Below are 23,470 nucleotides of genomic sequence, written 5' to 3'. Positions count from 1 at the left end.
GGCGTGGGAAACGATGTGTCTTGAATTCTTGATAGTGTCTGACAGCATGGAGTGGGCTCTGTCGTCACTTTTAGGAGGCTCAACACCTCGTAGTGGCACAACTATGCATCTAAACTAATATTATAAAGTTAAAGAGTTTGTTTTATCGCGGTAACCTCAGGAACAAGTGTACGAAACAATCTGATGTTCTATACCTATAGGCAATATGCCTTTCTTTTACGTTGTATCCCACACGTAGCAGATAGGCAAAGGGAACCTAGGAACCTAGTTTTAAGACATTTCGTCCAGTATAATATAAATATAATATACTCGTAAATTGGCCCATTGTACAAATTTCGTTTATTATATAAGTTTTCAATTAGTTGAGTGCCATGGATTTCAACGTCAAACATATTTTTCATAAAAAAATATAGGTTTAATTAATTCCTGTGAAGCCTTTTTACTTGTTTTATTGTTGGAAATTATTTTACATCGATATTATTAAAAGAAGTATCTATCAAATCATAATAAATCATAAATCATATATCATAATCTGGTGAATATTTTCTCTACGTTTATTTTCTAGCTCTTCTTTTTAGTCTTTTTCTTTATATTTCCTAATTAGGTACAAATATAAAGCGAAGTTAGTGTTAAAACACTCCATTCTCAGTACCGAAACCTCCCGTAACATTTAATCAAATTATTCTCCTCTTTACGTGATATTTGAACCCGCTCTCATCACATACTAAATAAGACATTCATAACTGTGCCACTGAGAAATGTCTCTAAACATCGCCAAATAGCCGACAATAAATAACCACTCAGATATGAAACCACAACTCCCCAACACATCGCTTATTTGTAAAAGTTTGTTTGTACATCTATTTCTCAGGAACTCGAGACACGAACAATACGCAGTGTTTAGAAACACTCGTCTTTATACAAAGTGTGACGCGACCGCAATTCCAAAGTTCCCAGTTCCCAGTTGATTTGATGAAATGAAAACGTGGCTCGGCTTGAAATCTGAACGATCGCTTAATAAACCCTTTTAATTAGTGCCATTGTAGCTCAGTGTTGGGTATGCGGTGATTATGGATTCGATTCATATGAAAATGTTTATAATTTCACCTTGTAACCTGTATTAGATATAGCAGAGGGAATTTATAGAGAGATAAGTCCCTACGTTACCCTCTTTCCGCCCAATTTTCGAGACATTGTTTTATATGTGGCGGACCTCAACGTCGTGCTTTGATTTGTTACCAGAAGAGAATCGAACCCATAATTGCCTGTCACTTCATCTCAGCACGACAACAGCCTTGAGAATTATTTAAAATACTTTTTTTAAAATCCTTTCAATAAGCTCGATTACCAATGACTTTGATTGGCAAATATAGGAACAAACTTAACAAGGAGGAGGCATGTAAAAGTAAAAAAGAACAGTTAAGAAGGATCCTTCCTACTTAATTTTATAATTTAACCAAAGATTCACAGTTCATCTTATTTATTACTAGTGAGTAGTGGACATTAATTTTATTTGAATAAAACTCTAATAGAAATTTAAAGAATATGTATTTTAACTTGAAGGACCTGTAACACTAAACAGTCTAAATAATGAAAACCTACTGTGTCGACAAGTGACAGATTTACCACCAGGCTGACAGTTCACAATTTATTTAGACATTTCGCTCACCCTGTTCCACCTATTTTTGATATAATACTTAGAAAATTATTAAAGAGGATTATTAAAGAGGAGGAGGTATATTATTTGCTGTTATTGCCTATAGAATCCGGCGGAAAATGGAGTGTTTGAACATTATGTTGTCTTTGCCTGCTGTACGGGATACAGCGTGACGCTAAAACAAAACACCTTCTAAGCTATTCCCTTCCCTTTCCCTTCGCTTTATAACGTCACAGATAACTGACTGACTAACTGTAACCGCGAAGGTTGTGGATTCGACTGAAATATATAATTTCGTTTTCTCGCTCTGTTAATATGACAAAGGGCAGCGTTAAGTTCTGCCGCCCAACATGCTATGCAATATACTTTCCCTTTGCCCGTACGGCAAAAAAAGCTTTAAATCTGCTTTTTTTCACCTAAAACCTCAAAAAACCTTACAATATCAATACAATACGGTTCACCATGAATAGGATCTGTACACACAATACACTTCACTACCGTACAGTAGTTTTCACTTCATTAAATCAAGAGCTCAAAGCGAGCTTGAATCACACACAGTGTTCAAACACTCGTACAGTTTCCATTGTTCGCGAACTCCGCGGGAAATAGGTTCTATACCCATTGACATTCACACGTGGTTGTGCATGTTTGATGCATACTTAATTTGTGATTTGAATCGGCTACTGTATTGCATATAATATAGTCCATATTATATGAAAATATATTATTCTAGCGACCCGTTTGCGGCTTCGTCCGCTTGAGCTACACAATTATTGATTTAGAAACATCGACAGTTATGTTTTCTTATATCACTGTCATTTCAAAGACTAGAATATCTGTACATTAAAAAACAAAAATTCAGCCAGTAAAACTTCCAGCAATTTACAAAATACTTTACAGAGATTTTTTTATTTATGAACCAATCGGAGTAAAACAGACACTAAATGTTAAGGGAACTTTGTCAATATAATTATAATTGTGAAAAGAGCATTTAAATTAGTTAAACCATTTCTGAAATTAGTGTGCACAAACGCGCGGGCAAATAAACTGACAATGATTTAAAAAATAATAATTTTGGCTACACTGTTTAATACCCCCAATAACGTTATTTCTCATATTTCTGCATATACAGATGTATTAGTTACAATTTTATTATAAGTATAGATATAAATTTGATTATTGTTTCACCTGTACAATTGGCAAGAATGCTAGGCCGTTAGTGATTGTGGATTCAACCTTTGTCACATTTGATCTAACCAAGTCAGTCTTTAATTTCTCTCAGAATCTGTGATAGTATTTTTATTGCCTTTTTTTAGATTCACGCTGTATCCTGCATTTAACATGGTAGCCAAAGGGAGCCTAGTGTTAAGACACTTCGCTCCCTAGTTTCCGCGAATTCTGATTTCTACTGGCATATTAATAATTTCATTCGAGGCAATTACAGCGCAACGACTCAACGACTGGTAACGCGACGGTTGTGGTTTCGATATCCACTCGGTTGAAGGAATTATTTAATTTCCTGGTTTCCGGTCTGGTAACAAGATAAAGCAACTCACAACGTCTTGAATATTTAACATGACAGAATGTCTCATCCCTACGTTCCCTCGGCCTACCCTGCTATATACATGATACAGCGTAAAGTCAGAATGACAATATCAAATTCAAAATTATAAAACTCAATATAAAAATATGTATATATACAGGTGGTTCTAAAAAGAAAACTCCATAAAACAGATCAACAATAGAGTATAATTCGATATGATCGTTATAAATATTCAAAAAATATACTTTTGTACACAAACAGCGTCACAATGTAATGACCACAACGCTTGTCACTTGTTAAAAATACTAAAACTCGCTTCTTAACAGCCATAATATTTTAAAATATTCAATTGTGTAATTAAATAATTATAGTCAAATTAAGATAAAGATGTAAGATATAATCCCAAAAGATAGGGAAAATAAATAGATAGAAGTAAGACTTATTATAAAAAAAGAAATAACAAAATGTACAATGTTTAACTATTGGACATACAAAGATAGTTATTATAAAATATCAACTATATAATAGTAACTACAATATATATTTTAAAGTTTCACTTATAACAGCTTTATATACAGCATGTTTGTAATAAAAAAGGTTTACTTTTATAAATCATTCTTCAGATATTAGCAATATTCTTTTTTTTCGTTTATTTTAACAAGTAAACAACGACTTAAAGAATAGTCTCATCTCAATAGTATTTTTTTGATAGTCAAATAACATATTAGCATACATAAAAATATCACACAGATTATAAACAAGATTCTTGTTAAAGAATTTTACACCAAATTACATGATTATACTCTTACATATGTCGTACAAATATGTACAAGATAACGTACCTTACTTTCTTACTAAAAAGCTTTCTTCTTAACTAATAAAACATTTTCATCATTTATTTTTGTGTATTTGTTCATAGAATATATTTTAAGTGCACACTAACTTTATAAATCTATTTATCTAATCTTTTTAGATATATTTAAAATATCTATTAAATATACATTTGGCGACTAACAATTGAATTCATTTTCTATTTGGCAAGCTTGTTTCTATATAATATTCAACTCTATATAATCTATTATTGAATAAAAATCGTCTCATACACACTCAATAAAAATTTAAAATATATTGCCCAATATATGATTACTATTTAATATCAAAAAGACACCATTCAATGTCATTCCACAATATTCCATATTAAGTGTGTATTGGACCATTTAAGATTTTTTTTATTTTACAATATTGCACAGATTAAAAATAGTAAAAAGTCATATTGCACAGACAATACAATGTAAAAGTGCTCAGATATAGATTGCCATACTAATCAGATAACAAACTCATAATTATAGCGTTGTGGTCATTTCGACTGTACCTATTAAATATTATACTACCCTCTATTATCTATTTAACTTAAGGCTTAACTTCTTTCTTTTCCTCACCCTGTATATAGTAATAATTAACGAATCGAACACCCTGTGTAATTTGTGCACATTCGTTGGTGAAATGGCATGCGAATAGCAGCATGTTCCTCGGTTTGACTCTCCAGGCGAATCTCATGAACATAAGAGAATATAGCGACAAGGCTGAAACAAAAATATTCTTATGATATAAGATTCTATAAAAAAACAGTATAAAGATTGAAAAAATGGACACAGCAGTATTATAACCTGCTACTCTTATTAAAAAATTGATAACAACAAATAAAACTTATTTATATCTATATTGTAAAATACAATTAGAATATAAATTTAATTTTATAAACATCTTACGATAAATAAATCTTATATACTCCGATAAAGTTATAATGCATCAAAATAGAGTAATATGTAAAATTTATAAATATTTAATACAAATAAAAAAAATATGATGAATATGATCACTCTGACTCTCGTAACAAGATAAAGCGAGGCAACATCGTGTAATCGGAAAGTGGGGAACAGAGTGTCTTGATAATAAGTTCCCTCTGCGAGATGCAGCATGAGGCTAAAATTTTATAGTTATTTCCTCTTTTTCTCAAGACTTAACTAATTAAATATAAAATGTTATAAATATACATCACTCATCGTTATCTAATGGACGATAACGATAAGTTACTTTTTTTATTTTGAATTAGACCTCTATTAAAGTTGAAAGGTCAAAAAAGTTTAGGTAACCAAAAATATGATATTATTTTAAATTAATAACTTTCAGCCACACTCCAATCCCAACTCATCTCCCAATTTTCGAAATATGACGCGATGACTTGTTGATTTCTGGGAACAAGACAAACAGTGGCGGTTAACGCCACCCTCCCCCACAAGCAAGAGCAAAAATAAAATAAAACATTCCCCGGAGCGAGAATCAAACCCACAACCCTCGCGTTACTCAGTTAATACCTTCGAAAATATAAGAGCTGGCCCCATTTAATTTAATCATTTCAAGTGAGAATCACTGAAAACGGAATGGAGATAGCATTCACTGTTATCTTATTGAAGCGTGGATCTCATATCGTTTATCTTCGAACACTTGTTAGCGCCGGTTTTTATCTGGAGAGGCTTTATGCTGTTGCTTTTGATTTCGCAACGGAATTTTTTACTGTAGGTAGATTTTTTTCGTGTTATTTTTTAATAAGAACGTTTACTAAAAGTGAGGCCAGTCCCGACAGGTTTTGGGTTCGATTCGCACTCGAGCTTCTCTTCTTCGCTCTGGTAACGAAGCAAAGCGGGGCTTTGTGTTCCTCCACTGAGCACTCAATGCCTCCTCCAGAGTTCCATAGTAAGTTGGAATCGAAAGTGTCTTAAAGGAACGGAGTGTTTTAACACTAGGTCCCCAGGGTAATAAGATTTAGGTATATCTCTGAACTACGGACGTAAAAGTCGCCGAATATATAAAAAACACAATTAAAATATTTAATTAGCCTTAAGTCACGCTTCGACGACTCCGATATTAAATTGCTCATCGAATGAGACAATACGTAATTACAATATTCGATTTAAAAAATGTTTAATTTCCCACAGAGAATTTTAATGGAACTGGGAAAATAAGCCACTTTCCAATTTACTAAAAATAATTTTACTGTCACACGTAAAGATACCAATTAATATTTAAGTGCCATTAAGTCTAGGTATTAAAATAATTTTGAGGCCGTCGTGGCGCAGGAGCATAAGCGTGTGATTATAAACGTGCCTGGTCGTGTGTTCGATTCCTACTCGAGGAAATGATATAATAAATATTTTCACTCTGGTAATAAAGCAAAATATGTTATGTAGTTTCGAAATTTGAACGGAAAATGGGGAACAGAATATTTTTTTAATTAGGTTTATTAATTTCTCTTTGCCTAACCTGCTATACAATTTTGACAACTTTAAAGACTAATTATTCCATAAATAAACTGAATGTTTCTCTTAGTGTAAGTACTCACAATTTCGAGTATTTTCAAGAACATTTTACTTTTTTACTTTGTTATTATATATTTATCTTATTTATCTTTACAATAACTAAACCAAGACACTCATATAAAGTGCTAAAAGCTATAAACATAAAATCTACAATTCTTTTATTTATTGCTAAGCGTTATTGTCAGATAAGATTATGAAGTTAAAAATTTTCAAAGAATAAATGGGAAACCTGGACAACCAGGTGCAAATATAAATAGTTTATATATAAAAACGCAACGCTTGGGGGTTCGATTCCCACTCGAGGAAATTTATCGTTTACTTTTTTCCGCTCTGATAACAAAACAAAATGCTGCGTTGCGTTACGCTACTTAAACGGTCGAGGTGAACTGTTCCCTGTCTACTTTGCTATTAGCGGGATAACACATCTCTGCCTATCTGGGAAGTGTAAAGACAGTACTCTAGATTCCCTATGTATACTCTTCTATGTGCGTATTGTTCTTCGAAATACAACGTGAAGTTGAAAAAACGTGTATGTTAAACAATGTTCATTTACAAAATATCTGCAAAATGTATTTATCTGGCTGTTTTATTTAAATTTTGCCTTAAAAATAATTAATCTGTTATCACAATTGTAACTAGTATCTCTGTATAATATAAATAAATAATTTGAACAATCTATTCAAGGCATAATATTAAATGTAAGGTGACCTCAAATTATTAATTGATATATACTTTTTGCAAATCTCTTAGACATTGTGTTGAGTTAAGAACTCCATACCGAACTCTATGTTGTTACCAAAGAGTGGAAATGAAAATAATTAATTCCAATGAGTGGGAATCTAACCGCTGTATCTACAATCAGCCACTGTGCCACTACACCAAGATGGCCTCATATTTTTTTTATTTTGAGGCTAGATGGGGCACCGAGGTACAAGCGTGTGTCAACGCAACAGATTGTGCGTTTGATTTCCATACCATACATTTCCATATTTTCATTTCCTCATTCTGGTAAAGAGTTGAATTCCACAAGTCAATACGCAATGACTCAGGAATTCAGCGGACTGGCAGTCAGTTGCTGTGCCCTATGTAACAATTTACATAAGAAGAAACAAACTATCAATTCATGAATTCATTGTACCAAAGCCTATCTATGATATTCCTATTGGGCCAGTACCTCAGACTTGTGACCTAAATGTAAGTCAGATAAAAGATTAAAAAAAAAAATTTGTTATACCTTTTGCTTCATACTATGACTGTATAATAATTAACTATAAGACTATTCCTGGTCAGTTTGTTCATGAGTTTGAAATTGTTATTAAATAGCATAGTTAAAAATGATTAATGTTTTCTTTAGGACATTCTGTGGAATTGTAAGTTAACACAATATGTACATGTTTATTAAACATTGTCTGTAGATATATCAGATATTGTCAGATATTGGCAAAGCAATGTCTTAAAACAAGTATTGAAAAATCATTTAAATGATAAATTTTTACTAAAGTTCATCTTGCATAATCATTATTGTTCTTTCAGTGTTCCACAAACCATGTCTCTAGTCCATCTTTAGACTTTTTGTTTACTGCGTCAAAAAATCTATAAATCTATATCTTCAAATTAAATAAACTAAAAAACCTTGGTAACGGGACTAGAATGATAGTAATTCATTCCTCGGAGTTGAGTTTGAATCCTACAATGTCTACTGTGAAAACACTGAGCTGACACTGGATAAATATTTATCTAAAAAACATTTATGATGTATATAGTAGTTTAAATATATACTGAATTGTGTCTTTATCATACCAACAGTCATTTTGCCACTAATAAAGCTAGGATCCTTCTTGGTGTCAGCAATGGCGGCCAATGGTATTCCCCAATTTGCTACAGGACCCCAGAAATGGGTGCTGAAATATAAAAAATATTAAAAAGTAATTAAAATATAATTAAATAAATTTAAATTAAGAGATTACTCTTATTAATTATAATGTAAGTTTTTAATTAAAATAAATTACCTCATTAAATATTCTCTAAATTCTTTGCTTTTCAGCTGATCAATTAATTTCTTTGCTAGTGCACTCATTTTGCTGTAATAAAAAACATATAAAAATTGCATTTTAAATATTGTTTACCTTAACACAATAAAAAATGATAATAATTAGATTATAACACTCAAAAATGAAGTTTATGAATATATAAAAAAAACAATGATTATATAACAAGTAAATAAACTAAAATATAAGCTATATTCTTAATCTACATGCCGCTAGAACTCATACATTTTAATTTCTATGCATATTATTACGTGTTCACTTTTTCAATAGATGTCAAGGTTGAGACCTTCTTCACGGTTATTTCAAATAAAGATGAATGGAAAGTTATTTCTAAAACATCATTTTGATACCTTTTAAATTTATTATTGCGTTATCAGTGAGAAAACACGTCTTTAATAATATTTTAGAGGAAATCTACACGAATTCCTCCTCAAGTTTAAAAGCGCTATAGCTGTCACTGTCAGTACAATGTCAACTGATAATTGATAAGGGCTCGTTCGGAAAGTATGACAAACAAAATTATGACAATAAAATATATAATTAAGACTAATATGTAAAATTACTATTTTTAAAATATTTATTATTTTTGAGTATTAAATTAATCATTTAACTAAAATATTTTTTAACAGATTTTCTTATTTCATGTTACTATTGGTAAAATCGTATTAATGTTCCGTTAATATCATGAAATTAATAATACTAAAATATGATAAAAAATATACACTGACCTTAAGCTGCAAACAGTCATAGTGACAACATTGAAACCATCCAAATTTCTATTTCCTACAATAAAATAAATAAAAACATGTTAAATTTAAAAAAATAACTGGAAATCTTGCCATCCGACCAAAAAAAAATGAATTTAGTAAAGACAGCAATAATATTATATTTGATTATTTACATAACTTTATATGTTGGTTTAATTGGAGTCTTAGTTTACGTACGCCACAATATTATGTCGGAGCACAAGTAAGTGACCATTCTCCATATAATAAATATAAAAATTATAAAGTTATAGCTAGTTTTAGATATTAAGAATTCTATTCAATAAATAAGTAATATCTCTTTTTTTCTTAGAAAATATAAGTTAAACTATCATCCTAGCCATAATATTTATATATTCTTTATAAATTTTCTAGTATACCAGAACACATGTATGAAAGAAACGATTAAATAAAACAACATTACTACTACTCACGTGGGATTTATTAAGAAAAATATATAAAAAGGCACTTGAAAATGGACGGCTTTGAAGACCTTTGGAATGTTACATTTAAGTCATATTACCTATAGACATACAATCTATAATCTAATATAATACAAATCTATACTACAGGTATATAAGAATACAATATTTTTTAAATTCCTTTAATGGTCCAGAAACTGTCTAAGTAAAATAATGTTTTATTAAATTAAAATACGTAAAATATAGATCTTCTATAAAAAGTTAAATATATATTAAAAATAACAAATTTAAAAAATGAGATTACAAACTGAGAAGAAAATAATTATATTACTTATAGTAAGTAGCCCTAAATGCAAAAAGTGATTACACTACATAAATGCAGAATTAATAGAATATATATGAAACATTAAATATAAGAAATATTCATATTCTTTAAGCAATTAATTTGCATATCATTTTATTGAAACTGCAGTCCAAAATGGAGTAAAGTTCAAACTTTACTAAATTTTGTACTACAGATAGATAAAATAAAGAGTACTAAAATGTAAATTTTTATTAGTTACCTTAATAGTTGAAAACCTTACCTTAATAGTTAAAAGATAATAGTTTCAACTAAAGTAAAAAAGTTTTTAATTTGTACTAGGTAAACTATTAAGAAAATGTGCTGACACTATTATAAGCATTTTATAACAAAATACTTTATAAAAGATAATATAATAAAATTATCAGATTTCTCCATCTTTGTGCTATTGCTTAAAAACGATGAACTACCCAGAACAAGTTTTTTTTTATTTATCAAGTAAAAAATGCGTACAGTAAGGTCAACCAGTCATAACCCCCATGAGGTTTCCAAATAATTTTTACTTTTGATTATTTCCTTATCGAGTGTACAATACGCAAAAGTTTAGAAAGTTCTAACTTCAGAGCGGTCACTTTTCGTCGACCTTGCTGAACATCATTTACGACACAAGTTAAATGGATTTAAAGAGGGTCGACAGTGTGTGAGGTTGCACAACAAGGGACATTTCGTTACATCACATTAAAACTATAATATTTAAAGTACAAAAACAAGATGTTCGTTTTTTTTTCTATGTATAAAAATTGCAAAATATGTGATGTCATTAAATAGGATGTGACAAACATGACCAGCTGTACTAAGGGGTCATAAAATTATAAAAATCGTGTGACATAATTTACAGATTTCCTTAAATAGAACACGTAACACTTATTTATCTTGAATGATAGCACTTACGGTACCAAATATTAATATCGAGATTCATTAAAAAAATATTAATAAGGTATATACTGAACATATTAACTATAATAAAAATAAGAAAAATGTTGTATCCACACTTTACAACTTACATTACAATATTATATCAAAAAATATAAAAATAATATAATTATAACATATGAGATTCATAATATAAAAGATAATTTGAAATTATTTAGTATTGCCATATTTATCTATTAAAATTAACATTCAATACTTTTTGGTGATGTTCTTTATAGATACATATTATAAAAATGATAAAATACGATATTTTTTTAATCTTATTTAACAAACTGAATTACTAGTAAAAAAAATAATATATTATAGTAAACCTTGAAATGTTTTTTTCAATGGTTTTTCATATAAATTGTTTGTAATGTTTTTGAGATATCCTTTCTAGAAATATATGTTAAGCATATTTTTCCATACTACATTACATGTCCCATTTTTCATTTTGTATATTCTTGTTCTTGTAATTTTAGCGCAGATATTCAGTAATATTTCAATCATACTTTTCTTAATTTATTTTAATCTTTTACATTAAAATACCATCTTGACACCAAACAAAAACTTGAAACCATCCGAAAACAAACACAAACATTTTAAGGTAAACCAAAAATTACCATATTTTACCTAATTTTCCATAAAAACGTCAACAATATGGCCAACATGACAAAACTAACTTGTATATTACTAGCACCTGCCAACCTACATTTAAACATATCAATTCTCGTCACTTTATCCTCTATTATGTTTTGGAATTCGGCTTCAACTATTTGGCCGTCATAGTATGTTATGGGGTCCTCAAATGGGTACTCAAATCCTTGGAGGCATTCGCATTTGTAACCGCCGGTGTCGAACCCGCGACCTTGTATTGGTACACACTGCAAAAAACATACGAAATAAGTGGAAAGAAATAGGAAATATTTTTTACTTACGCAAATTGAACCTAGTGTTAAAACTCATTTTTTGAGACCGCTTTGTCTTGTCATAGAGTGACGATTTTCGAAAAAAAAACCTTTCTCCAAGTGAGAATCAAACCCACAACCGTCGTGTTTTCAGTTGTACGACGTACGCCACCAGGAAACACAAGGTAATAATAAAATCAGAAGCAATTTATTATTAATACATAAAGTAATTTAGTCAAAGTTAATGGGATATAAATTTTGCTTAAAAATCGATATTTCTTAGTTGAACTTTAGATATTTCTGAAGTAATTATCCCACATTCAGTCAGAATGTGTCTTACTGGGGGCGGAGTATCTTTACACTAGGTTCCTCAGTTCCCTTTGCAAACCCTGCTGTAAAACTAATAAAATATACAGCAATAACTTACATAGGAGGAACTTCTATCACACTTATCAGTGCCTTTGAAAGCATTAGGCACATAATACTTGTCCGGACACTGGTTTATATCTAAGGACATTAATGCCATTGTCACTGCCACAACACCCCTGAAAATACAAATAAAATTGAGTATATAAAATTTAAGATAATTTAAGACAAGTAGAAATATTGATACATACTTTAAAAAATATATTTAGAAACATACAAAATTTTTGCACATAACAGGATTCAAACCCTCGTCTCTAAGAAACCATTGAAACTTTTGCCACATTCTTATCAATCAAGATACCTTGATAAGAACATATGGCTTAGTGATTAGAGCACTTACATGATGGAACTACATTCAAATTTGAATACTTTTTTTTAAATATTTTTTGTCACTTTAAAACAAAACTCAAACTCACTTAAACTCCAATTTAACTTTAACATTATCCCAACCAAAGAATGGTGCAGCATAAGTAATAACCCATTGTTTTAGACTACCGCTACAATCATAATAAGGCTGAGTCCAATGTCCGTGGTGTAAGTTAGCAGCTTTATAAAATGTTGGATATCTCTCGTATTGTTTCAAATATTTCCCCATTTCATCGTCACGTATTTTCATTTTGAGAAAGAATTTCTCTAGGCTGTCGAAATTGGTAGACCATCTTTGTTTTAGGAATTGGAACCACGGCTTGTTTGTGTATACATCCTCTGTAAGTATATAATGAATATTTAATATCTAATCTTATTCCGTTTCTGAGGCTGTTGGCATTAGCACAAGGATGCGACTATAAACACGATGGTTGTGGGTTCGATTCCCACTCGAAGGATTGATATATTTTATATTTTCATTTCTTCTCTCTGGTAATGAGGCAAAGCGCGACGTTGAGTTCCACCACTCAACACGTAATGCCTCCAGAGTTCGACGGAAATGTCTTAATAGGGACAGAGTGTCGTAACACTAGGTGTCCAAATTTCTGTCCTGAAAGTTCCTTTTTTTGAACATCGAATAATTAATCACAAATTCAATTAAACTTTATGACCAACTGAGAAGAACCTACACAAGCTACAGTTTCTTTCTTTCGTCCACGCTGTACTACTGCGCTACAGTAAAGAAAACAAAATGGCGACATCTAAACATACAAAAGGGCGACTAAAAACAAAAATAAAAAGGCGACTAAAAATAAAAAAATATAACATACCTGTCTTATTAACTCTAGCCAGATCTTCCAATTTGAATTTACGCGTGTTCAACTCAGTTTTGTAGGCGAATGGCGCGAAAAACGTTCTGTTCGTAAACTTATTTCTATCCCAATATGTACCTAGAAAAAAAAAACTTTAATAAAGCACATGACATTATTAATGTGTCTAAAATGTATGTTAAAAATAGTGGATTCCAATTTCACTTTTGAGATTTTTTCTAGTGGCTTCACTTCTTTAACTTTTAGTTTTGACATGATCAAATATGCTGCTTATCAGATTCTGTGGGATTTATAATTTTTAACTTTTTTAATCACTTTTGTTCTGAAGGGGTGATGTATCACAAATGTTATACATAGTACTTATATGTTCAAATCTTAATATAAGAGATCTATTAAATAAATGGGGAATCAAGAATAAATCAAGGCCTTTTTTATACATAAATGAATTATTCTCACCAGCGGACCAAACTTTAGAATCACCAAGTACTATAGCCAAAGTTTCTCCCAACATTTGATCCTCAGTCAGGGGTTTGTCCGCCACTCGAGTACCACTGAAAACTTCTTTTGGATCTGACACCTAGAATTAATTTAACAACTTTTAAAACATTTACATTATATTATCTAAAATAACACTTAACTTTAGCTTAATAGTTACTTTGAAAATCCCAGACTATTTGTTTCAATAGAAATGTTCGGAGTACAGTTCCGCCGTGCAACACGCAATGCTACCAAAATTCGGCGGAATATTGGGGCACGGAAGTGTCTTAATGGGATTGGAGTCCTAGGTTCCCTCTGCCTATCCTGCTATGTGCCGGATACAGTGAGAAGCTGAAACAATTATTTCGAGGTTGTCCACTGTATCGGTTAGATGCCAATTTCATATAAAACTCATACTTATTTCCAAAGTCACGAAGTTACAGGTAAAATAATAATAATATACGGTAAACAATTACCTGTAAGAAAGCACTAATAAAATTAGCCAATCGCACTGCCATCTTGGCTTGATTTTCAAACTGCTCCTCTGCACCATACGCTATATCACCATTTAATATTAAATCTGAAGGGTTGTATCTGAAAAAATGTATATATTATTTATACTTAATTTATATATAAATATTTTGAATTTTGTTCTTTACTATACTTAACAGTCACATTAGACAATTAATAGTTGAGTTTCCCCTTGAGCTATATAGATCATGTAAAATACAAACCACAGAGAAAAAGAAAGAGAGAAAGAATTTAAAACCCGCAATAAATTATTTTACATATAGTACATTCAACTTCACACTGTATCCCACATACAACAGAGCGAAAGAACATTGCATTCTCTACTTTTCAGACAATTTTAGACATGTATCTATTTAAAGGAGAATCTCAATATCCTGCATTTTTTTTTACTTTATTTCAGAAATTAAAATAATACACACCCCATACTGAGATTAAACCTATACCCAGTTCATTCACCATCTTTTTTTATGTAATTTTATTATCATACTGGTGACCTACGCACTAACTACTAATAAATTCAGTAGTTTTTGCGTGAAAGTGAAACAAATATGTATTACACTTACAATATTAGTATAGTAATTAAGACACGCCTATTGAGAAGTAAGATACAATAAAATATATTTATCTTAAGAGTCATAATTTAAAAATTTTATAATTATATCATGTCAGCAATTTATTGGTAGTCTATATAAATTGTATTTTTTTAATTTTATTCTTAAAATAAAGATTTATTATTCTATTATAATTAAATACTTACAAGCTACAATTATCAGGTTGTACACTTTTGATAAAATTGATGACTTCATATACATTTATTCTCTCAGTGTGTAAGGAGGCTGGTCCGCTGGTCGCATTTACATATTCGTAATATTTATCCGCATAGATGGCTCTTATGAATGGATGGGCCTTCTCCCATTGGACTGGCAGCTTTTGGATCCCTAAAATGTATTATTATTATTTAAGGATAGACGGAAGAAACCTGGGTACCTAAGATAAACACACTTTGTTCCTCACTTTCAGCAGAATTCTCGAGCACTGTGTGTTGAATGGCGCAACTCCACACCGAGCTTTGCCTCGTTATCGTAGCAAATAAATCAAAATATAATATGTTTAGTCATATGCCACTGTGCCATGTAGGGATCAATATAATATTAATAAAGAATTAATATAAAGGTATAATAAAGTTCCTGTTAAGTAGGCTATGCAGAGGGAATATAGTGTTAAGACACTGTTCCCCACCATCCAATTTTCATCTAATTGCTTGCTGAGCGGCAAGCTCACACTTTGTTTACTAAAGTGAAAAGATAAGGAAAATAAAAATATAATTCTCCCAAGTGAGAATCAAACCCATGCTTGTGCAATTGGGCATTACTATAAATTAATTGAACATATAAAAAATGTTTATATTATAACTTTGACCTTTATATAAACATAATGTTATATTATGATAGGAAAAGAGATAATAAATTGATATTTTTAATCTTTATACATTATGAGTAATTGTATTTTCCTAATTAAATAAACGATGTAGTTTAAAAACCTATATAGCTTTGTTTACATTAATATAATGTGCCTTTTGAAACATTAGAAAAAACCAACTATGTTAAATATTAAAGATGGCCGAATTGTCATATGTGGAAATGAAATTTATTATAATGCTTTTATCAATGAAATTATTGAAATAAAAAAAAATATTAAATATGAAAATTAGTTCAAATCAGTTAAGCTATTCTGAGATTAGTGTGCACAAAACCAAACAATTTTAAAAATCATTCAATTTCCATCATCTTATTACATTGATAAATGTCCCCAATAAGTTTTTTCCCACAAATAGTAAATTTCATATACATTGCATGTACATACACTAATCAGCCACATTTTCAATACATGTATAGATTTATGTCTATTAAAAAACTCACATCCAATTTCCAAACAATCAAAATTATTGTAATACTGATCTGAAGTAGCTCGTTCCACAATTTCACCCAAAAATGGCCGCCTCACTATGCCTGGTAATCTATATCCAGGTCTACATCTGCATTGATAGCCACCACGTCTAAAACCCCAGCCGTGTAATGGTTCACACTGAAAATAATAATAATATTCAATATTTCTGTTTCCTATTCTAATATTGTAGAGTTGATCATTTTCAAAGGGTACAAGAATACGACTGTAAACAAGACATTTGTGGGTTCGATTCTTGTAAAGGGAAAATATTTAATATTTGAATTGATGGAATTTTTAATATTTTCAATATTGTCTTTGTTGCTTATCCTTGCTGAGAGGAATAAATCATTTCCCTACTCTGGTTGACAAAATAGTGTTGAATAATACACTAAAATAATCATATAATTAACCTCAGTTGTTTCATTTTTACACCGTGAGGTATCTGCAAATCTGTTAGGCTTGTCGTTGCCCGCACTCGGCGGACATTGATTAATATCTATTCTGTCATAGTCCATTTCCATTACAACTACTGCTGTGTATCTGTAAAAAAATGTAAAAACAAAAATTATATTTTACTATTTAATGGGAAGGGAACTTACATCTGTCACATTTTACATGCCATTTTTTTTAGTTTCGGTTATAGGGTAGGCAAAGGGGAATCTAGTCTCTCTATTCTCCACTTTCTACTTACGTTGGATATTCAATATGCCTGAACTGCGTATGACGAGGATAGATGTCGGCAACTGGTGATACTGCACCCACAAGCCATTTGTTAAGTCTTCCACAGTCAAAATAAGGTTTAGTCCAGTTCACAGGACCTGGTAACTGTTTACAGATAATTAAAGAAATATATAATAAATAAATTACTATATAAGTATAAATGGAATAAATTGTAATTTTAAATTTGACCCAATTTTGAATTTAAATGATATTTGCATAATATGTTATGCTATATTATAAAACCAGCTTTCAATTAACATACTAACTTTAAGATAGTAGGCAGAGGGAATATAGTAGTATTAAGATAAACATACATCCTTGCTTTCCACCTATTTTAGACTAGTGACTATGTCTCGAATGTAGGAAATAAATGCAGTACTCTTTGTTTTCTTACGACAATGATGAAAGGAAAATACTTAATTTCCAGAATGAAAATAAAACCCATATTTTTTGCATTAATAACAAAAGTATATAAACTATACAAACCTCATCACTCCCGGGAGGTCCGTGGAATGTGAATGTCTCATTAGTATTGTTTGCATATCTTATTTCAACTTGGTATGTTGTTTTAGTGTCATGTCTCTTCTCAACTTTGTCGGGTAATAAAAGTTTGTACCACTCATTTGTTCTATAGAAATCTGATGTATAATCCTTTGAAAGACTATCGGGATCAAATGCGCCTAGATCTTCTACATAGAATGTGTTTAATGTTGATATCTTTTGTAAATGTACAGGGTCATTAAAATCGTCAGCTCTCAATGCTCGTGGAGCGAATCTAGGCAATGTTTTATTGAAGAATCCACGATAAGACGACGTATATGACATGTTTGGAGAAAAGTATACAGAACTAGCGTTTATGTAGGGATTAGCTGATACATCGGCCACAGAAGACAAAAAATAGTACATCATTCCGGGATCGTAAGTGTCATTTATTGCAGGCCGAATAAATCTCGACTGTAAAATATAGCTCCAAAAGAAAGCTCTAGTCAAAGCCATATTGTGTAAATGCAACATTGCAGTACGATTTGCAAACACAGGGTTAATGTTTATTTCTTTCACGTCAGGATGATGAGAAACGGAGTCCTTTGGTAGAGCAAGATCATCCACGTGAGCAATATAACAATTGTCAGCATTTATTTTATCCATCCTACCTCGAATATCATCGAAAGCATCGCGAATTTGCCATTCATATTGCCCGGCCACACCCCAAAGCAAAACACATAAAGAAATTAACAATAACGTCCAATTGAGTTTCTCCATGTTTTAAACCACAGTCAACACTGTTCTTTAATATTAATATCACACAGAATCATTAAGTTAATTCATTATTTACGTATTCTGCATTGTTTGTTGTAATTTGTAAGTATTATCAACTATCGTAAGGCTTTACGGGTAACCGACCGATTGTTTTGATTTGACGGAAACGAATAAGTCGAAAAGCTTGCCCGTTGCTTAACTTAACACCACAGAATAGATTTACCCAACCCACAGATAGTATTCATAGTTTATAAATATAACGACACATAGACTACATATTTTTAATAATAATGAGTATTTTAAATTAGTATTTTTTTGAGGCCGTCGTGGCTCAGAGGTACAAACGCACGCTTACACACGACGGTTGTAGGTTCAATCAACATATTTTCATTTCTTCGCTCTGATATCGAGGCTAAAGAGCGGCGTTGAGTTCCGCCACTCAACAAGCAATGCCTCCAGGATTAGGTTCCCTCTGCCTACCCTGCTGTGTGCGGGATACAGCGTGAAGCTGATTTTTATTTTTAGTTTTTTTTTAATAATTAGTTTTTGTTTTTGTACATTTAAATTTAAAAATCTATTTTATTGTAAAGCTGCGGTGTTAGAGTTCTTTACAAAACTTGCCTGAGAAGAATTTTCCCATATAATTTAAATTTTCAATTGACCTTTGACATATATGTGCAATGTAGGTAAATAAAATTTAGTAAATTGTCTATGTCTATTCATAACCTAACTTGAAGTAGCTCTTCATAATAAATATTATTCAATAATTCATATCCTGAATTTAGCTATATATAATGGCTGGGACGTTATTTCGTAAGTTTAAAAGCAGGAAAAAAACCATTTATACTGTTTTATTTATTGTTATCTATTAATGGCAAATTGAATAAATATAAGGAAATATTATTTCAGGTTCCCTATTTAATACTACTTTATGTCTACAAAAATCTAACGCACCTGTTTTTGTAAGTAAAAGCATTAATAAATATATATAATAATAAAATAGTTAGTTTTCACACATTAGTAATAGTTTTATTAAAGTAAAACTATTACTAATGTGTGAAAATATATCTTTTTAAGAAATCCATCCATAGTGGTCCAGTTTATTATGCAGCTAGAAAAGGAACCAGGGCAAAAGCCCGAGCAAAGAAAGTAAAAGTTGAAATCACTAAGGTGGGCTTCATTCCGCATAACCAAAGAGGAAGAAAGTAAGTATTTTAATTGATGAATTTTTAAACTATGCCAAAAAAATTAACATATAAAATTCTTTTCATTTGTATTTTTTTTTATAAATGTTTATGATATGATATTATCTTTTTCTTATATAACTCTATCAATACTCATGTTTGTTTTTTATTTGCATATTTTATTTTTCTTTTCATTGATGTTTTAATTTTTTTCAATATTTAAGTTGATTACTTATAAAACTTTTAAGTACTAAATAAGAAATTAGCTGTAACTGCATAATCACTGACTGTTATGAGACCATTATGAGTTTGAATATATCCTTGCTCTGGTGACAAGACAAAGTATCATTTCAACAGAGTGCTGGACATAAAATTATACTTAATTATGCTTGGTGGCTGGAGTGGTTTACCTACCTTTGCCTATCTTTACATATACCTAACCATGCTATATAAAAAAACAATGTAAGGCTGATAAAATACTAATTAAATCTATTTCAGAACAACAACAGTCCACATAAATAAACATCAAGATGATTCTTACAAATCAATATCCAATGATGATGTATATCCAATGCAGTACTATCGTTGGCTTATTTACACTGCCGAGGATGCGGTTAAAGCTCACCAGGAGACCCATCACCCAACCATGTATAATGCTATGGATTCTTATATTTATGCACAAGTTGAAATGAATATGGAAGCTGTTAAAAAGGTAGTTTATTAGAGATATTTATTGACAATATTTGGAAATAATAAGGTGACACATTTATAATATTCACTCTATGAAGTTTATTACATTGCAACACAAAAGATTTTTTTATTTGAACCAGCAATTCCTGGGGTTAGGGTATTCAGGAAACATAGTTTTCAGTTATATTTGTATAGATATAATGTAATTTAATAATAATTTTCTGTAATTTTTTAATTAATATGATTTCTGAGATTATATTTAACAAATTTTTTTTGCCTTCCTCATTATTGTTTTGTGTTCGATTCTCACTCGGGGAAATGATTAAATACCTCACTATGCCTACAATAAAATTGTCCCTTACTGAGTGCCTTAAAACTAGGTTTCTTTTGCTTATGCTATATTTGCTATATGTACGATAAAGAGTGAAATTATAAAATGTGAGGCTGAAAGAAAAATTTAAAAAGTAATCTCTATATTACAGAATCGTTACATAGACAACTTTACACGCTTAGCCCTCTTACCCCATTTTTTCCCCCGTGAAGAAGAAAGGACTATCCTCGCATTTTGTAAGGGACCTGAATTGGCTAAACAGGTAGAGGAGGCCGGAGCCACTAAAGTTGGTAGCACTGATTTGATTAAGAAAATTCAGGTGAGATTTATTAGTAATTTGTATACAAGATGTATGTGAGAATAAATATGGTAATTATGAAATAAATGCTAAATGTTGTTGTTATTTCGTTATATATATTTAGCATTGGAAAGTGTTAAAAAAATAGAAAGTTGACATTTATTTTATTTATACATTTATTACAGAGAATATAAATAAATTTTTGAAATTGTAAGAACCAATTTACCGAACTGATAGTACACTCAAAACCGACGTTATGCAATTTGACATGTTGATTTTTCGATTCCCATTCAAGAAAATAAATATTTGATTTTATTTTTTTTCGCTCTGGTGTCGAGCCAAAGCGCCGTGTTTGGAATTGCCTCTAGAATTTAGCGGAAAGTAAGACGCTCTCCACTTAAGACGCGAAGTGTCTTAACATTATGCTAACGAAATTATTAGTGAAAAAAAATCTCGCCAGTTAGGGTTTGTTTGCGTAGCTAATGGAGTATGTTAAAATTAAGGTCCTCTAGTACTACCTACCTAAATATTAAATTTTATATCACAGGAAGGTGAAATAAAAGTCGGCGACTACGACTACGTAATAGCACACCCTAATATTTTAACCGACTTAGTACCAATAAGAGGTTTAATGAAGAGACGTTTTCCTAACGTGAGAGCCGGTACTTTAGACCCCAATATATGTGAATTAGTGAAGAAGTTTGCGGCCGGCATACAGTACAGGGTTAACAAAGATGAGAATCAACAAAATTTTGGTTCCGTCGAAGTTCCTATTGGGAGGGTAATGTTATTTTTTTTTTTTTAATTGTGATTTTTTTTTAAATTTAGTTTTATATATATTTTTTGTTTTAGTAGTATTGCCTACTTTTTTATTTTAAATAAATTACAGCTTTGGAGAAATTAAGCAGTTCAATAATGGTATTTTTTTAAATTAGTGGAATATGAATATAAATTTATGAAGATAATATAATTTCAATTATTACTTAAATAAAATATACGTAAATATACCTAAATGTTAGGATGTTGTGTAAAACAATACAATTTTAAGACAGAATTTTTAAAATTGTATTTTTAACCAGCGTCATTACTATAGTACATATGCAGACCATGTGAATAATAAAGTGCGGTCGACGAGTCATGGCCGCTCTGAAGTTAACCTTTCTGAAGTACTGTTCACTTGCAAAGAAAATAATCGAATTTTTATTTTATTATGCTACAGATAAATATGGACGCCAAACAAGTAGCAGAGAATATTGATTGTTTGCTAAAAGATATACAATCTGCGCGCCCTAAACGTGATGGCCTTTTTATTACAAGGTAAAAAAATTAAATGGTGTAACCATAAACATTTATTATTAGGCATTTAAGGTCAACTTTATTAAACTTGTAATGTCGGTCTGATACAGTAAAAGGCGAGGCAAGGGGTACAGAAGAAAATCTATATAGTTAATAAAAAGCCTGCTTTGATTTCTAAAATATATTTACAATTTGGCAGTTAGTAGTCATTTTGAGTTTGGATAGGTTGTGTCATGCTAATTTAAAGAGTTTGAATATCCTTAGGGTACAATAAGGGTCCTTCATAAAGCGCATATACTCATATCTCTACCTCAAAACATCAAGGCAAACCACCTTTAGCTTCTCTGGTGTTATATGGGGTTGTGGGTGATGAATTATGAATTCTTAGTTTAAAAGTGAACTTTTAAAATTTTCTAACATATGAAAAAAATATATATTATGGAAAAAGGAGAGTGGACATGTCCGCAGCTCAATTACTCTTTAATAAAAAACGAGGAAAAAAATATATATATTATGTTTTTTACACAGATGTTTCATAACTAGTCCTCCATCTTCAGAAAAATTTAAGATAGATCCATTTGCTCACGTTGATCGCACTCTCTCTAAAGAAGTGCAAGAGGAGAGTGACGACGAAGAAGAAATTGCCGCTAAAGCTTAGTATATGTATATTATTTAGATTTTGAATAGTTGTCAGTTAAAAATAAAGTAATATAAAAATCATATGTTTCTTTTCATTGTATTTCCCTATTTACATTGTTTAACTATTTCTCCTTATTATTTTTTATTAAAGTATTGAAATTTTATTAAATGAATGAATATAATTTAAATTCTTATATGATCTATACGTTTGTTATCTAAACTCTTTCGTTTCCCAGAACAAAAAACATTCGAATATCATAAACACGTTGGTGTGTAATTAATACACTCACTTTTGATAGGTATGTAACCAAGTCATAACAAATTATTTTAATTTAGTATATTTAGTTACGTATAAAATTATACGTAACTAAATATACTAATCATAATCATATTTAACAAATTAATTGTCGGTAAAATTTATAAACAGTTCAAAAGATATGGCGTAAATCGGATCGCAACGTTTACTCATAACTCGAAACGTCATCT

The 23,470-nt window shown here is 30.6% G+C and overlaps 3 protein-coding genes across 6 annotated transcripts; 1 reads left to right on the top strand and 2 right to left on the bottom strand.

Annotated features, from left to right (window-relative positions):
- Positions 1-3,386: 3,386 nt before the first annotated feature.
- Mpc1 (mitochondrial pyruvate carrier) lies at positions 3,387-9,114 on the bottom strand. 3 transcript variants are annotated; one of them, XM_085207706.1, is made up of 4 exons: positions 8,976-9,114; positions 8,587-8,658; positions 8,378-8,478; positions 3,387-4,783 (listed from the first exon to the last, which is right to left on the bottom strand). In XM_085207706.1, the coding sequence occupies exons 2-4, from the start codon at positions 8,652-8,654 to the stop codon at positions 4,611-4,613; spliced, it is 342 nt and encodes a 113-aa protein (XP_085063832.1). In that variant the 5' UTR covers positions 8,655-8,658; positions 8,976-9,114; the 3' UTR covers positions 3,387-4,610. The 3 variants fall into 3 exon arrangements, with proteins under 3 accessions (XP_085063832.1, XP_085063833.1, XP_085063834.1); XM_085207707.1 differs by having other exon boundaries at positions 8,851-8,977; XM_085207708.1 differs by lacking the exon at positions 8,976-9,114 and adding an exon at positions 8,877-8,921.
- A 699-nt stretch (positions 9,115-9,813) lies between these two features.
- Positions 9,814-18,690, bottom strand: LOC146539786 (uncharacterized). The gene is made up of 11 exons (XM_085207501.1): positions 17,776-18,690; positions 17,261-17,394; positions 16,980-17,109; positions 16,542-16,707; positions 15,380-15,560; positions 14,568-14,685; positions 14,071-14,191; positions 13,615-13,734; positions 12,835-13,123; positions 12,420-12,537; positions 9,814-11,968 (listed from the first exon to the last, which is right to left on the bottom strand). Exons 1-11 carry the CDS (start codon positions 18,547-18,549, stop codon positions 11,714-11,716), a joined length of 2,406 nt encoding a protein of 801 aa, XP_085063627.1. The 5' UTR covers positions 18,550-18,690; the 3' UTR covers positions 9,814-11,713.
- Positions 18,691-19,214: 524 nt separating this feature from the next.
- mRpL1 (mitochondrial ribosomal protein L1) lies at positions 19,215-23,065 on the top strand. Of its 2 annotated transcripts, none has more exons than XM_085207503.1 (8): positions 19,215-19,359; positions 19,456-19,508; positions 19,624-19,751; positions 20,229-20,442; positions 20,903-21,070; positions 21,597-21,830; positions 22,269-22,366; positions 22,874-23,065. In XM_085207503.1, exons 1-8 carry the CDS (start codon positions 19,341-19,343, stop codon positions 23,001-23,003), a joined length of 1,044 nt encoding a protein of 347 aa, XP_085063629.1. In that variant the 5' UTR covers positions 19,215-19,340; the 3' UTR covers positions 23,004-23,065. The 2 variants fall into 2 exon arrangements, with proteins under 2 accessions (XP_085063629.1, XP_085063628.1); XM_085207502.1 differs by having other exon boundaries at positions 19,262-19,359; positions 19,441-19,508.
- The last annotated feature ends 405 nt before the right edge of the window (positions 23,066-23,470 follow it).

The sequence above is a fragment of the Heliconius melpomene genome, chromosome 3 (assembly GCF_056956725.1).
Source record: "Heliconius melpomene rosina isolate 202511_hmr_F chromosome 3, ASM5695672v1, whole genome shotgun sequence".
Classification (NCBI taxonomy): Eukaryota; Metazoa; Arthropoda; class Insecta; order Lepidoptera; family Nymphalidae; genus Heliconius; species Heliconius melpomene.
Note: the sequence above shows the minus strand (reverse complement) of the source record. Positions and strands in the feature narration are given on the sequence as shown.